The following is a 13,777-nucleotide window of genomic DNA, read 5'->3' as shown; positions in this document are numbered from 1 at the left end:
TAAATAGAATACAATGTGCAGAAATATGATTTACAACACAGCTGATTTAGAACGCAGCCTTTCAGGTGAGCGATGGTATTAATAAAGGCTTATTGTCCCAATACACAGTGAGGTTGGGAAAAAGGGGAACTTCCTAAAAAGTGAATGTGAAAGAGGATCTCTACCCACATGTTTAAAAATACTCCATCAGGCCTGAAACTCTCTGTGGCCTTATTGCTGAACTCCATTGTTGTGTATGTTGTGTTGGCTCACTTCCTGTATCAGCGTGAACACAGCTCTGAGCAGGATACACACTCTGTTCTTCAGGGGTTAGTGAACTTTCCTGGATATAGGACATGCTGGTGCTGCACTTCATTCGCTCTCAGTTTCACACTGCAGCAGGAGGCTGTGAGCACATTCAGTATATACAGATGTAGAAGATATGAGTTAGATGTCGTGCTCATGTGTTTTAGTACAGAAGAAAGGAGTGTTTTTAGTGTGTATGGAATGTGGAGCGTGTAGCTTGTTTAGAGAACGTGCTTTCCACAAGCAGTGATTATGTGCCGTGTCTGTATTTGCACCCACGCGGGTCTCTCATCTGCTTCTGGCTCCGAGTCGTGCAGCTTGTGGCTTTCATGTGTTGGTTGTGTCTGTGTCTGAGATATCCTGTTTACTCCTGTGAAGTGTAGACACCAAGCTCACACCTTTACCATCAGACTAACGTCTTTTTACAACTAAAAACACTTGAATTCTCTGACAGAAAAGAAATCTGTGATATTTACAAAAACATCACACTAGTCAGTAATTAAACACCTCATGAAGCAGTGCTGCATAACATCCACAAACACATCAACACACATCAGTCCAGTTACAGCCTCAGTCACACTTGTCTGCACACACTTCCTTTTATCTCGGCAGTAAAAGTTCTCTTTTGCACATTGGATTTATTCTAAAAGTATAAAATCAAAAGCCTGACAAAATGAATTTAAAACTTCCTGAGATGATATGAGGAAGAAACCTGGAGAGGAACCAGAGAAAAAAGAGAACATCATCCTCATCTGGACACCCGAGAGTGGGATTATAAATCCTTATAAATACCAGAGAGTGGGATTAGTTATATACTGTAATTTCCGGACTATTGAGCGCACCTGAATATAAGCCGCACCCACTGAATTTAAAAACAAATTATTATTTTGAACATAAATAAGCTGCACATGTCTATAATCCGCAGGTGCCTACAGGTACATTGAAACAAATTAAAGGTGAGGTCTCCTTTTTTGAGAAACGCTTCAGAAAACTGAGTCGGAACGACAAACTAAAATCAAAACAAAAACAAAACAAACGTGTAGCCAATGAGCAGAAAGGGGCGTGTCTTGTCAATATGGGCGGAGAGAGTGTTCAGTGTGCATGTGTGACATTAGCAGAAAGCGGTTTTAACATTGACATGGAGGATAAAAACAAAGAAAGAAAGAGAAGAAAGACTTACGATAAGGTAAGAAGTAGGACGTGTTAATATAGGATCAGCTTTCCAGCGCTGGAGAGAACTGAAGGAGCAGGAAGTTGGTCACATATTCACAGATTGGAGTTTCCTGAGTCAATAACTCCTGAGCTAAACACTGTTACTACACAAATAACACCTCTTTTCTATCGTAGTAATGTAGAGACGCAGCTACAACCGTGTTTTGTGTAGTAACAGTGTTTAGCGTTTCTTCGCTTTCTTTCTTTGTTCTTTCTTTCTTTCTTTCTTTCTAAAGCCTATTTATTTTTGTGACAAGACCCGCCCCTTTCCGCTCATTGGCCTACCTTTAACTTTACACAGGCTTTAACGAAACACGGCTTGTAACAAAAAATAAAAAATTAGCAGTAAACAGAAGCCTACCAAGAAAGTCATTGGTCACTATCTTCCTCCTCCTGTGCACTGAAACCACTGAAGTCGTCTCCTTCGGTGTCGGAGTTAACCTGTTCGGCAATTTCATTGGTCTAATGAAAGCTTCATGTCGCCAAAAAACGGAGCATGTCACAGAATGTGTTTTTTTGATTTTTTTTTTTTTTTTTGAAAAATTGGGAAAAATCCATACGTATATTAGCCGCGTTTAAGCGCAAGGTTCAAAGCGTGGGAAAAAAGTTAAGGCTTATAGTCCGGAAAATACGGTAGTCTATTTCGAAGCAATTTAGAAATATGAGAATCAGCATCATTTCTGAATTCATAGATTATTATTAGATTATAAACAGTAATTAGATTTAATAAATTGAATATATTTGATTCCTCAACAAAAGATCCCTCAGGTTCTGTGGTGTGAGACCATTAAGTGCTTTATAGGTTAATAATAGTATTTTATAATCAATGTGAAACTTGACTGGAAGCCAATACAATGAGGATAAGATCAGGGTGATATAATCCAACTTAGAGGTAACAAATGCATGAACTAGTGTTTCTGCATCATGTAATGACATCATATTTCTTATCTTAGTAATATTTCTGAGATGAATGAAGGCGACACTTGTGGTGTTATTTATGTGAAATGTGAAATTTGTACTATACTTGTTCACAGATCACGATACTCTGTAGTTACACGATACATAATCTGTAGTTTCGTAAAGACACTTAAAACATTTTTACTGCATTTTCACATCATTGAGTTTAAAATAAATCTCAGTTTTTCAGATTATTTCTGTATTTTCTGTTCTTTAATTAAACTAGAGAAATGTCCCCTAATATTCAGAGCAGAGACACAATGAAGGTGTTTATGAGGTCCAGTTTGCCTGAGGAGGTGAATAGTCACATGGCTGCTTTATGACAGCACCATGCTAATGCTAATGCTAACTGATCATTTTCAGACACGTGTCTCAGAGTTATAACCTCATGTGGGCTGTAGATCGTCTGAGCAGTCTCTTTCTCATTCACACACACGTGCACACACACACACACACACACACACACACACAGAGGTAAACAGAGATATTTAGTTATATTATAATTCAGTTATAAACAGAGTTTCCACAAGAACTCACACTCAGTTTTTTCAGATTTCTGCTGCAGTAAATTTTAATCTTTTTTTATTTTTTTTTTTATTTTAATCCTGCACTTGGCTTGATCTCTAAACAAATTGACAATATGAAGTAAAAACAAGACAGAGAGAGATGGGTTTTGAACTGAGTTTATTTGTTAAATCTCTGCAACTGTAGAGGAGTGGTGTAGGACACATGGGTAAAGAACTCGGTCTGCCCGTCTGTTTTACAGCCCAGAGGAGAACTCAGTTCAGCTGCTGTCACGTTCCACCATGTGGCTGTTCAGTACATTTTGGCCTCGCAGAACAGTGGAAGTTTTTGTGTTTGCAGTAACAAGCATGTATCAAATCAAATCTAATTTTATTTGTCACATACACACACATACAGAGTACAGACATGCGGTGAAATGCTTTTTACGTCTGTCCGGTATTCAAACATAAGGAATGCAATTTGGGATAAAAAATATAACCAAAAGGAGGTAGATAAATAAAAATGTATAAACTATATAAAAAGAAACTATATAAAATATGAAAAATAAAAGTGAAAAATAATTTCTATACATATACATAAATATTCCCGCTGCGCCTTTCGCCTTCCGCCTGGGTTGGCACTCCGTCCAGGGTGTATCCTGCCTTGATGCCCGATGACGCCTGAGATAGGCACAGGCTCCCCGTGACACGAGGTAGTTCAGATAAGCGGTAGAAGATGAATGAATGAATGAATGAATGAATACATAAATATACATAAATGCATATGGTTTTCAATTATCGTCCTTAAAGTGTCCATGTGCAGTATGGTGTATAAAGTGGTACTGTGCTGTGCAAGTCCAGAGTTAAAGCGTCGGTCCAGAGTTAAAGCGTCGGTCCAGAGTTAAAGCGTCGGTCCAGAGTTAAAAAAGGTGTGCATAAAAACAGTGAAGGGGAGAGAGAGGTCCAGTACTAGATCCAGATCTAGATCCAGATCCTGGGTGTTTCCTGGTTTAAACTCCGAATGGCCTGCGGGAAGAAGCTTCCTCTCATTCTCTCTGTGTTTGCTTTCAAGGAGCAGAAGCGTTTCACGGACTCTACCATGTTTTGTCTTGGTGCCATTTTGAGGTCTTGTAAGGACAGCAACTCTGCTCTGACTCTGAGGCCAGTACTGCTTATTTATGAGGCCCAGTCTGGTTCTGTAATAGCGTTTGTGCTGTATGAGTTTTTGTCTGCAGAGCCATTTATTGGAACATCAGTTTAACCCGCAGCGGGGAACAAATCATTCAACCTTCTAAACATGTAAAAGAGTCTGAATGCAGCAACGTGACATGCTTATGGATGTATATTAAGTACACACATTTTCTCACAAGTTGTCTGAGCCTGAGCATCTATTCAACCTGGACACTGTATATCTGCTAAAGTGTGACTTCATCCAGTGTTGAGTTCTTAAAATATTTAATTTTAATTTTTTTTCTGATTTCTCTGAAGAAACTCAGTCGCAGCTCTGTGTTCACTTTCTCCACCAGCAGCCACCACTCAGGTTTACAGTTGTTACAGTTCCACAGTTGTGTGATCAGACTGTTACCTCACCACTAACACTGAAACATTCGATCACTGCAGTACATCATTGCAATTCAATTTTATTTGTACAGTAGGCAATTCAGCTTTACAGAATTATATAAATCCAGGATATAAATTATAAGCATGAGCAAGCCAGAGGCAGAAATCTCTCTGAGATGATATAAGTAAGAAACCTTGAGAGGACCAAGACCTAGACTGACAGACTACATGAGCTTCAAATGAGAGACCAGTATCAATAATCACACCGAGGTCTTTTACTGCTGCACATGATGTAATAGAAAGACCATCCAGAGTTACTCTGTAATCAGAAAGCTTACTTCTGTCTGTCTGTGGTCCTGGTACAAGAACTTCTGTGTGTCAGAGTTAAGCAGAAGGAAGTTAGTAAGAGTCCACTGTCTAATGTCCTTCACACAATCTTCAATCTTATTAAGCTGCTGACTCACATCTGACTGCTGAAACATATAGCTGTGTGTCATCAGTGTAACAGTGAAAGTCAATACCGTGATTACGAATAATTGCACAAAGAGGTAGCATAAATAGGGAGAAAAGCAATGGGCCTAAAACAGAACCTTGTGGAACACCGAACATTACCTTAGTTTATTTAGAGTGGTCACCATTTAGATCTATGAACTGATATCGATCTGTCAGATAAGACCTGATCAGGAGAGAGCTGTCGCTTTAACACCAACAACATGTTCTAGTCTATCAAGTAATATAACATGGTCAATGGTATCAAAAGCTGCACTAAGATCAAGTAACACCAGCAAAGAGACACAACCCTGATCAGAGACCAGTAACAGGTCATTTACCACTTTAACCAGCGCTGTCTCTGTGCTATGATGAGGCCTAAATCCTGACTGATACAGTTCATGAATATTGTTCCTATGTAGGTCTGAACATAACTGCTGAGCTACAACCTTTTCTAGGATCTTGTTATTTTTTTTTTCTATTTTTTTCTAGGTAAATTCTACAAACCATGTTTTAAACTTGAGATGAGATAATGGTCTGAGATAGCTTCAGACTGTGGAAGAAACTGTGACTGAAACTGTGACTATATTTAATCCAAGGGTTAGAACGAGATCGTGAGCATGACCTCCATTATGAGTGGGTCCTATTACATTCTGGTTAACATCTGCTGTTCTCAGAGGGTCTTCTAACTTATCAAAATGAATATTTAAGTCTTCAACAATTACTGCTTTGTCTAAAGAAACAACTAGGTTTGAATATTTGCCCTTGTGGATCTGTAAATTATATTAAATTATAATATCACAATTATTAAATAACACTGCATAGTTTACCACAACTAAACTTAAAGTTCACATGACTTTATTCGCCTTCTCCAATGTTCAGGAGGAACAGAACAGTTCTGTTAGAGAGAAGAAAACCGTACCATTGTTTTGTATTAAGGACAAAGTTACTAAAGGTTTTGAGGATAATGTTCAGTGGAAACTGTTGTTAAAAAGTCACCAGAACAACATGAACACCATTCCAGAGAGGTGTTTACAATGTCTCTGTGGTGCAGTAGAGTCTCTCAGATGTGAAAGCAGAATAGTTGCAGTGCTTACTGTGTTGTTTGCAGAAGGAAGTTGTACATCATTACCACAATACCAAGCACTAATACAAATGTTATAAAATACAGGCTGTTGGGGGGTGGGGTGAGGGTGTCGACAGACAGTGACTTGGTCATATGATCAGACAGTGACGTGGTCATATGATCAGACAGTGACGTGGTCATATGATCAGACAGTGGATGTAGCTCTGTAGCTGGACTTTTTTGGTAGTTTTTGTTTTTTCAGGTCTCCAGCTGAGTTCTAGGGAAAACTGCAGTTTGGTTCCTGCTGCTCTTTGTGCAGATGATTGAAGGTTAATGCCACAGGGTCTGCAGGAACCGGACTGGAGGTCTCTCAGTAACTCTATCACTTCTTTAATCTCAGTAGGAATCATGCCTTTGTGCTTCATGTGCAGGTTGTTTGAAGTGATGATGTATTTCATTTACCTACAGCTCCTCCTGAACTCAGCTGATTCTAAACCCTCAGGTTCACATACCAGCACTTTTACTCGCTGTGTCCCTTTACTGTGTTACACTGAACATGTGATTATGTTCAGGTTTTAGTTTGACTGACAGAACACACAACCCAGACACCTCATTTATATTTAGTTTTTTACTCTGACTCTGTGTAGAATGTAATAACTTTCAGTTCTAGGGTTCACACTAATTCCTTGTGCAGCTGATCTAATTTCACACACAGTTTACTGCTTCTGGGATCTTATTAAATCAGGACCAGAACATCACAGAATGTCTCAGTCTGTATTCATAGTTACTATTTAGATGATGTGTATAAGTGTGTATTGCTAGTGTGGATTGCACCAAGGTCTTTCTGTGGAAACTTGGCCAACATCCTCAGGTTCTGGGTGTGGGCCCAGACATTGATATGTTCTTGAGGAAGGCGAAGAGAAAGAATTGTTGGTTTATTTCTTTGTTTGCTGTGTCGTGTTTGAAGCTTGTTTCAGAGCCAAGACATTTATCCTGAGATAAAACAACCTTTAGCTAGCCTTATGTGTTTGATCTCATGCTTGTGTTATTGTTGTATCAGTGAGCTTTCTGACTTGTGCATGAGCTCATGGGAAAAGTGGACGTTTCCACAGGACGACGTGTGAGTCGAGCCTGGACTGTAAGATGTAGAATGCAGAGTTTACTACAAGTCATCTGTTTATTACAGCATTTTGTGGTCAGTCCCACCTGAAATGTTCTGCAGGAACAGGAAATAAGAGACCGAGACCTGAGTGCTGTATATCAAAACATGTCCTGAACATCACCCTTTAAACATTTTTTTCTTTATTGCTTTACATGCTTTGTGTAACCAATCCAGATCGTTGCAGTTCCAAACATTCACATGCTACATGCTACATGTACCTGTTTATAGTAATTAATCTAATATTTACTTATTAGCTCATTACCATCCTTAACTAGTGGGTAATGGTAAATCACCACTGCTGTAGAGGTGCCTGCAAAACCTTCAAACTTCTTCATTATGAGTGACATGATGTCCTCAGAACCTTGTGTTCAGCTCTACTGCGTTCAACATCATAACAAAATGGTTTTATTATAGCGTTCACACTGAACTACTTCTTCCTGCTGTTACATTCCTAAAGGCAGTCGTATCTAAAATCAGAATAAACCGAAAATATAAATATAAATAAAAATATAAAATAAAATATCCGAATTGAGCATTAAGACTTGCAGTGTGAACGTGGCCTTAAAGCTCTCAGACCGTCATCAGGGCGATTCTGATTGGTCAGTAACAGCAGATCTGACAGTAGCGCAGCTGCATGTTACAGCTTTATATGAAAGCTTATAATATGTTACAGTTTTTATAGAAACGGCTCATTCACAGGAAAATAACCAGCAAATGGTCCGCTGGTAATAAACTGGCAATAAACTTAAGTAATCACTAAATGTTACGGAAACTACTTCATATTTATAACCTGTTCTGAAACGAAGTGTCTATGTGAATATAAACAAACCCCACATCCTGAAAGATAAAGAATAATTCACTGTAACATTGTTCTGTTTATTCTGATCATATAGATGAGTGTGTTGATGAGAGCACTCTGCACATCTGGTGCCACAGCTGTGTGTGTGTGTGTGTGTGTGTGTGTGTGTTTGCGCTGAGGAAGTGTGCAGGTTTTCAGAGATAACTGTGTTGATGACAGGACTGATATAAGCGAGAGAACTAAATGAACCATCTTCACTGTGATATCATGATTACCCAGAATGCCTTGCTGGCTGCCATGTGGTGTAGGTGGAACTTCCCTTGGATTTTTCACTTTTCCACTCCGAGAGGACGGAGTGATTCACTTTGCTTTCCATCACACTCACACTGTTGTCATGGAAACTGACAAATGCTCTTTAATCAGTGACCCCCTATTTATGAGCACCAAGCCTCTCCCTCTCTCTGTGTCTGTCTCTCTCTACACACACACACACACACACACACACACACACACACACACACACACACACACACACACACACACACAATTCTGTCAAGAATCTGTCAGTGTTGTTTAAATAATAATCACAGTTCTTTTTAACTCGAGTGGTTGACATTTAAATCGGAGTTTAGCGGGTGGAGCTACTAATAAGTTCAGTTTGTGTGGATGGTGGACACGAGGTACAGAGATGTAACACTGACTGAGAGCCTCTGTACATGTGTTCTCTCTCTCTCTCTCTCTCTCTCTCTCTCTCTCTCTCTCTCTGTCTCTCTATCCCCCCCCCTCTCTCTCTCGCCCTCTCTCTCGCCCTCTCTCTCACTCTCTCTCCCTGTCCCTCTTTCTCTCCCCCTCCCTCTCTCCCCCTCCCTCTCTCTCTCTCTCTCTCTCTCTCTCTCTCTCTCCCTCCCTCCCTCCCTCCCAGCAGACTGGGTGTGCTTTTCTTCCTCACTGGTATGTGTGCAATGCAAACAAATCCACTCTGGCTCTGTTTGAATGTGGCAGGGGGTAGTTATGAGTTACACTCATCATTATGTTTCTAATCACAGCATCAGCTGTGTGTGTGTGTAGTGTATGTATGTGTGTGTCTGTGTATGTGTCTGTGTGTGTGGTGTATGAATGTGTGTGTGTGTGTGTGTGTGTGTGTGTATGTGGTGTATGAATGTGTGTGTGGGGTGTGTGTGTGTGGGGTGTGTGTGTGTGTATTTGTGTGTGTATGTGTCTGTGTGTGTGGTGTATGAATGCGTGTGTGTGTGTGTGTGTGTGTGTGTGTATGTGGTGTATGAATGTGTGTGTGGGGTGTGTGTGTGGGGTGTGTGTGTGTGTGGGGTGTGTGTGTGTATTTGTGTGTGTATGTGTCTGTGTGTGTGGTGTATGAATGCGTGTGTGTATGTCTGTGTGTGTGTGTAGTGTATGTGTATGTGTCTGTGTGTATGTGTATGTGTGTGTGTGTGTGTGTGTGTGTGTGTAGTGTATGTGTGCGTGGTGTATGGCTGTGTGTGTATGTGTATGTCTGTGCTATTTATACTAAAAACACAAAAGTTTTTTTTCCTCCCTTAAACACTGCTTTGTTGAAAGAATACACACACATGAAAGAACACACACACACACACACACACACACACACACACACACACACACACACAGATCTAGCCCTGATCAGAATAGCATGTACGGTTTATGACCGTCACATGCAGCTTCTTCACTGATTTATCTGAACAAAATATTTGACTTCATAGTTTGCCTGAATTACATGAAAATAATTAATTTAATTATCATGTGTTACGATCACATAATTAACTAGTTTTGATTAATTATATTATGATCCTTTTTTAAAGAATTTGATTAAATATTAAAATGATATTTAAATACTAACCTGATATTATAAAGGTTTATTAACTGTGTTCAGATATTAAGAGGATTCTGATTATTTTATCTTCTCTTTACTTTAGTCCTACTTTGTCACTGATTATGATCCCACAATCGAGGACTCGTACACCAAGCAGTGTGTGATCGATGAGAGACCTGCACGGCTTGACAGTAAGCACACACACACACACACACACACACACACACGTGCACTAAATACACTCACTACAATACACTACGTATTACATACATTATACTATACTATACTCACACACACTAAATACACTCACTACACACACAGACACACACACACACACACGTGCACTAAATACACTCACTACACACACAGATCAGACAGAGATGGTTTAAATTATAATTATTCCAGTTTGGATTAATGCTAATAATCTGCTGTCTCTGTCTGTTTTTATTTTGTTGCATTAGTTCACTTTTAAACTCATTTTATTTTTATTGTTTGCATCTCCACCACAGAATGACTCACACATTCCTCACTAACCTCCATGATTTCAGATATGATTAAAAATAAAGGTGATGTAATAGTTGGATTGTTGAATTCAGCTTTGATTAAAGACCTGCAGCAGCACAGTGATGTTGGAATGTGAGTGTTTGATCCATGAAGAGGATAAAATTCATTATTTTAGAGAAGCTGTGTCTGGAATCAGGATCTTTCCCAAAAGCAACTCTCCGTGGACATGAAAAAGCAGACAGCATTGATTAAACTCTGTAACCTCGTCTCTCAGTTCTGTAACAGGAGTGTGTGTGTGTGTGTGTGTGTTGGAAATTTAGCTCTTACTAAATTCACTCACTGCACACACACAGAAAGGGAAATATAAAGTGACCTGTTTTTCTCTCTGCAGTTCAAACACTTCTACAGTTTTCTACACACAACAAACTAAACACTTACAGACCCACATCATTTACAGTATCAACACAAATCAATGTCAAGGAGATTTTATTATGGATTACGGTTGTTTTTGTACAGATAGTGTTTATTTCTCCTTTCAAGACGGCGTGTACTCATGTAGCGGCCCCTCGCTCTCCGACATCGGTGTTCAATTGTGCGTTTTCGAATGCTTTTAGTTCATGTTCATGTTCGCCGTTTACTTTGTTCCATGTAAAATACTGTCATTATTTTGTTTTGGGGATTGAAAGAAGGACAATAAACCACATCTGAGGAATGTGAGGAAACCATATCTGAGGAACATTTTCTGCCTTCCGACCAACACACCGACCTCGTCTGCTACACCTCACCCAGTGACGAGGCATTGTAAGCGCTGTGAGAGGAAGCAAAAGCGAGGAAAACGCGAAGGCATCTAAGCTAGGCTAGCAGCTAACCCACACAGGCCCACGATTCCATCCTTCATTTTAGCGGTCACTGGATAATAAAATAGACCATACAACCATACAATAGACCATACAACTTCTACGTTCTGCATAGCGTGAGGTGAGAGAGTGCTGTGTTTTCATCTTTACAGAGATGTGGTTAAATGACACAATTGAACCTCTCCCCTAGTAGAGTTTATTATTATCTACCTAATTTACAGTGATTTTACTCGTGGCTGTTTACGTCCCGCCCAAAGATAACAACAGCGACCGAATCTTTAAAGTCCTGTCTGTTGCTCACTGATAGACTGGTAATCACTTTTCTACCAAAACTTCATCAGCACATAGACTTTCACAGAAGGGGTTATAATACATCAAAGGTGTACAGCAAAGGAGCATACAAAGCCTTCGCTCTCCTCCACCTCAGTCTCTCTGACCACATCACCGTTATGCTCAAACCTACATACAGACCAAAGGTGAGAGTCACCAGACCAACCAAGAAGGAAGTATGTGTGTGGCCAGAGGGGGCGCAGTCCGCCTTTAAAGACACTGAGACATCTTTAAGGAAGCAGCAACTTACAATGACCACACAGACATAGAGGAATATATCAAGGCTGTTACTGCTTACATCTCAAAATGCACTGATGATGTCACACACAGGAAAACCATCACTATTTAGGCAAACCAGAAACTACGGCTGACAGGAAAAGTGCACAGGCTTCTGACGGCTAGGAATGCAGGCTTTAGAGCTGGTGATACTGATACAGGCTTTAGAGCCGGTGATCTCTGCTTTACAGCCTCAATGAATTCTTTGGCCGATTAGAGACCCAACACAGCACAGAAGATCACAGCTCTCCCACAGGACCAGGCTGTATGTTCAAATTCTATTCATTTGTATAGCGCTTTTAACAATTTCCATTGTCTCAAAGCAGCTTTACAGAAGTATAAAAAACAGAAGAGAGGAAATTTATATATATGTAAAATAAAAAGAAGAAAAAATAAGAACAAAAATGAATAAATGAATACATACAATTAAAGTTTAAAATTAATTTAAAAAGATTAACTTAAAATTTATGATATTATATATCTATCCCTATCCCTAACGAGCAAGCCGGAGGTGACAGCGGCAAGGAAAAACTCCCTGAGATCATATGAGGAAGAAACCTTGAGAAGAACCAGACTCAGAAGTGAACCTCATCCTCATTTGGGTGACACTGTACAGTAAATAGTGTAAATGTAAATAATGTTCTTTCTACAACAGTTTATAATCAGTGTGACCGAGAGCTCCTGAGGAACTAATGGGTCATCATAAACTCTGAGTTCAGCACAGACCCAACACTAATTCCTTCTGTCAGGATTGACGAAGGAGCTCCGTAAGTAGAGACGATCAGACTAGGAACTTGGAACACTGGGCGCTCGGGAGTGGCATATATAGCTAGAGAGAGAGGGAGGGAGGGAGGGAGAGGTGAAAATTGTTAGGTATGATTGTAATCAGCTGATGGACAATGTATGTTATGTGTAAAGAGCAGACAGAGACTCCAAGACTAGCTATGACATCATAACTAAAAGTCTAGAGCCAGAAGGTGACACAGACATGAGGGCTTCCTGGGATGTAAAGCGTCCAACCACTCCACAGTCTGCAAACCTGAGCGACTTGTGAAGGTGGTAAGGAGACAACATCCAGACATCCCAGTTCACCAAACACTCTATTACCATGAACCCTCCAGATCTGCTCCTTTACCCAGAAATGCTATTCATAAAAAGCTAGACCCTAATTGGAAGTCTGTTCCATAACTGTGGGGCTCTGAGAGAAAAAGCTCTGCCCCCTGCTGGAGACTTTTCTACTTGAGGTACTACCAAATAGCCCTCAAGCCTTCAATAACCTTTTGATTGAAGTAGGCGTGACGGATCATAAAAAAACAAAAGATCCCACAGGTTCTGTGGTGTGAGACCATTAAGTGCTTTATAGGTTAATAATAGTATAACTGTCTGGAACATCCAGACAGTAAAGCATTACAATAATCCAACCTAGAGGTAACAAATGCATGAACTAGTGTTTCTGCATCATGTAATGACATCATATTTCTTATCTTAGCAATATTTCTGAGATGAATGAAGGCGACACTTGTGGTGTTATTTATGTGAGCTTCAAATGAGAGACCGGTATCAATAATCACACCGAGGTCTTTTACTGCTGCACATGATGTAATAGAAAGACCATGTGGTCCTATTACAAGAACTTCTGTGTGTCAGAGTTAAGAAGGAGGAAGTTAGTAGGCGTCCACTGTCTAATGTCCTTCACACAATCTTCAGTCTTATTAAGCTGCTGACTCACATCTGACTGCTGAAACATATAGCTGTGTGTCATCAGTGTAACAGTGGAAGTCAATACCATGTTTATTAATAATTGCACCAAGAGGTAACATATATATAAATAGGGAGAATAGCAATGGTCCGAAAACAGAACCTTGCTGAACACCGAACATTACCTTAGTTTATTTAGAGTGGTCACCATTTAGATCTATGAACTGATATCA

The 13,777-nt window shown here is 39.8% G+C and overlaps 1 protein-coding gene across 1 annotated transcript in view; it reads left to right on the top strand.

Moving 5' to 3' along the window:
• rras2 (RAS related 2) overlaps positions 1-13,777 on the top strand; it is a 33,571-nt gene that overhangs the window by 4,233 nt on the left and 15,561 nt on the right. The window contains exon 2 of the mRNA XM_060875564.1: positions 9,983-10,070. Within this exon, the coding sequence (XP_060731547.1) occupies positions 9,983-10,070 (88 nt within the window). The remainder of the gene's footprint in view (positions 1-9,982; positions 10,071-13,777) is intronic.

Source organism: Tachysurus vachellii, chromosome 1 (genome assembly GCF_030014155.1).
Source record: "Tachysurus vachellii isolate PV-2020 chromosome 1, HZAU_Pvac_v1, whole genome shotgun sequence".
Taxonomy (NCBI): domain Eukaryota; kingdom Metazoa; phylum Chordata; class Actinopteri; order Siluriformes; family Bagridae; genus Tachysurus; species Tachysurus vachellii.
This window is presented reverse-complemented; position numbering and strand designations above follow the sequence as displayed.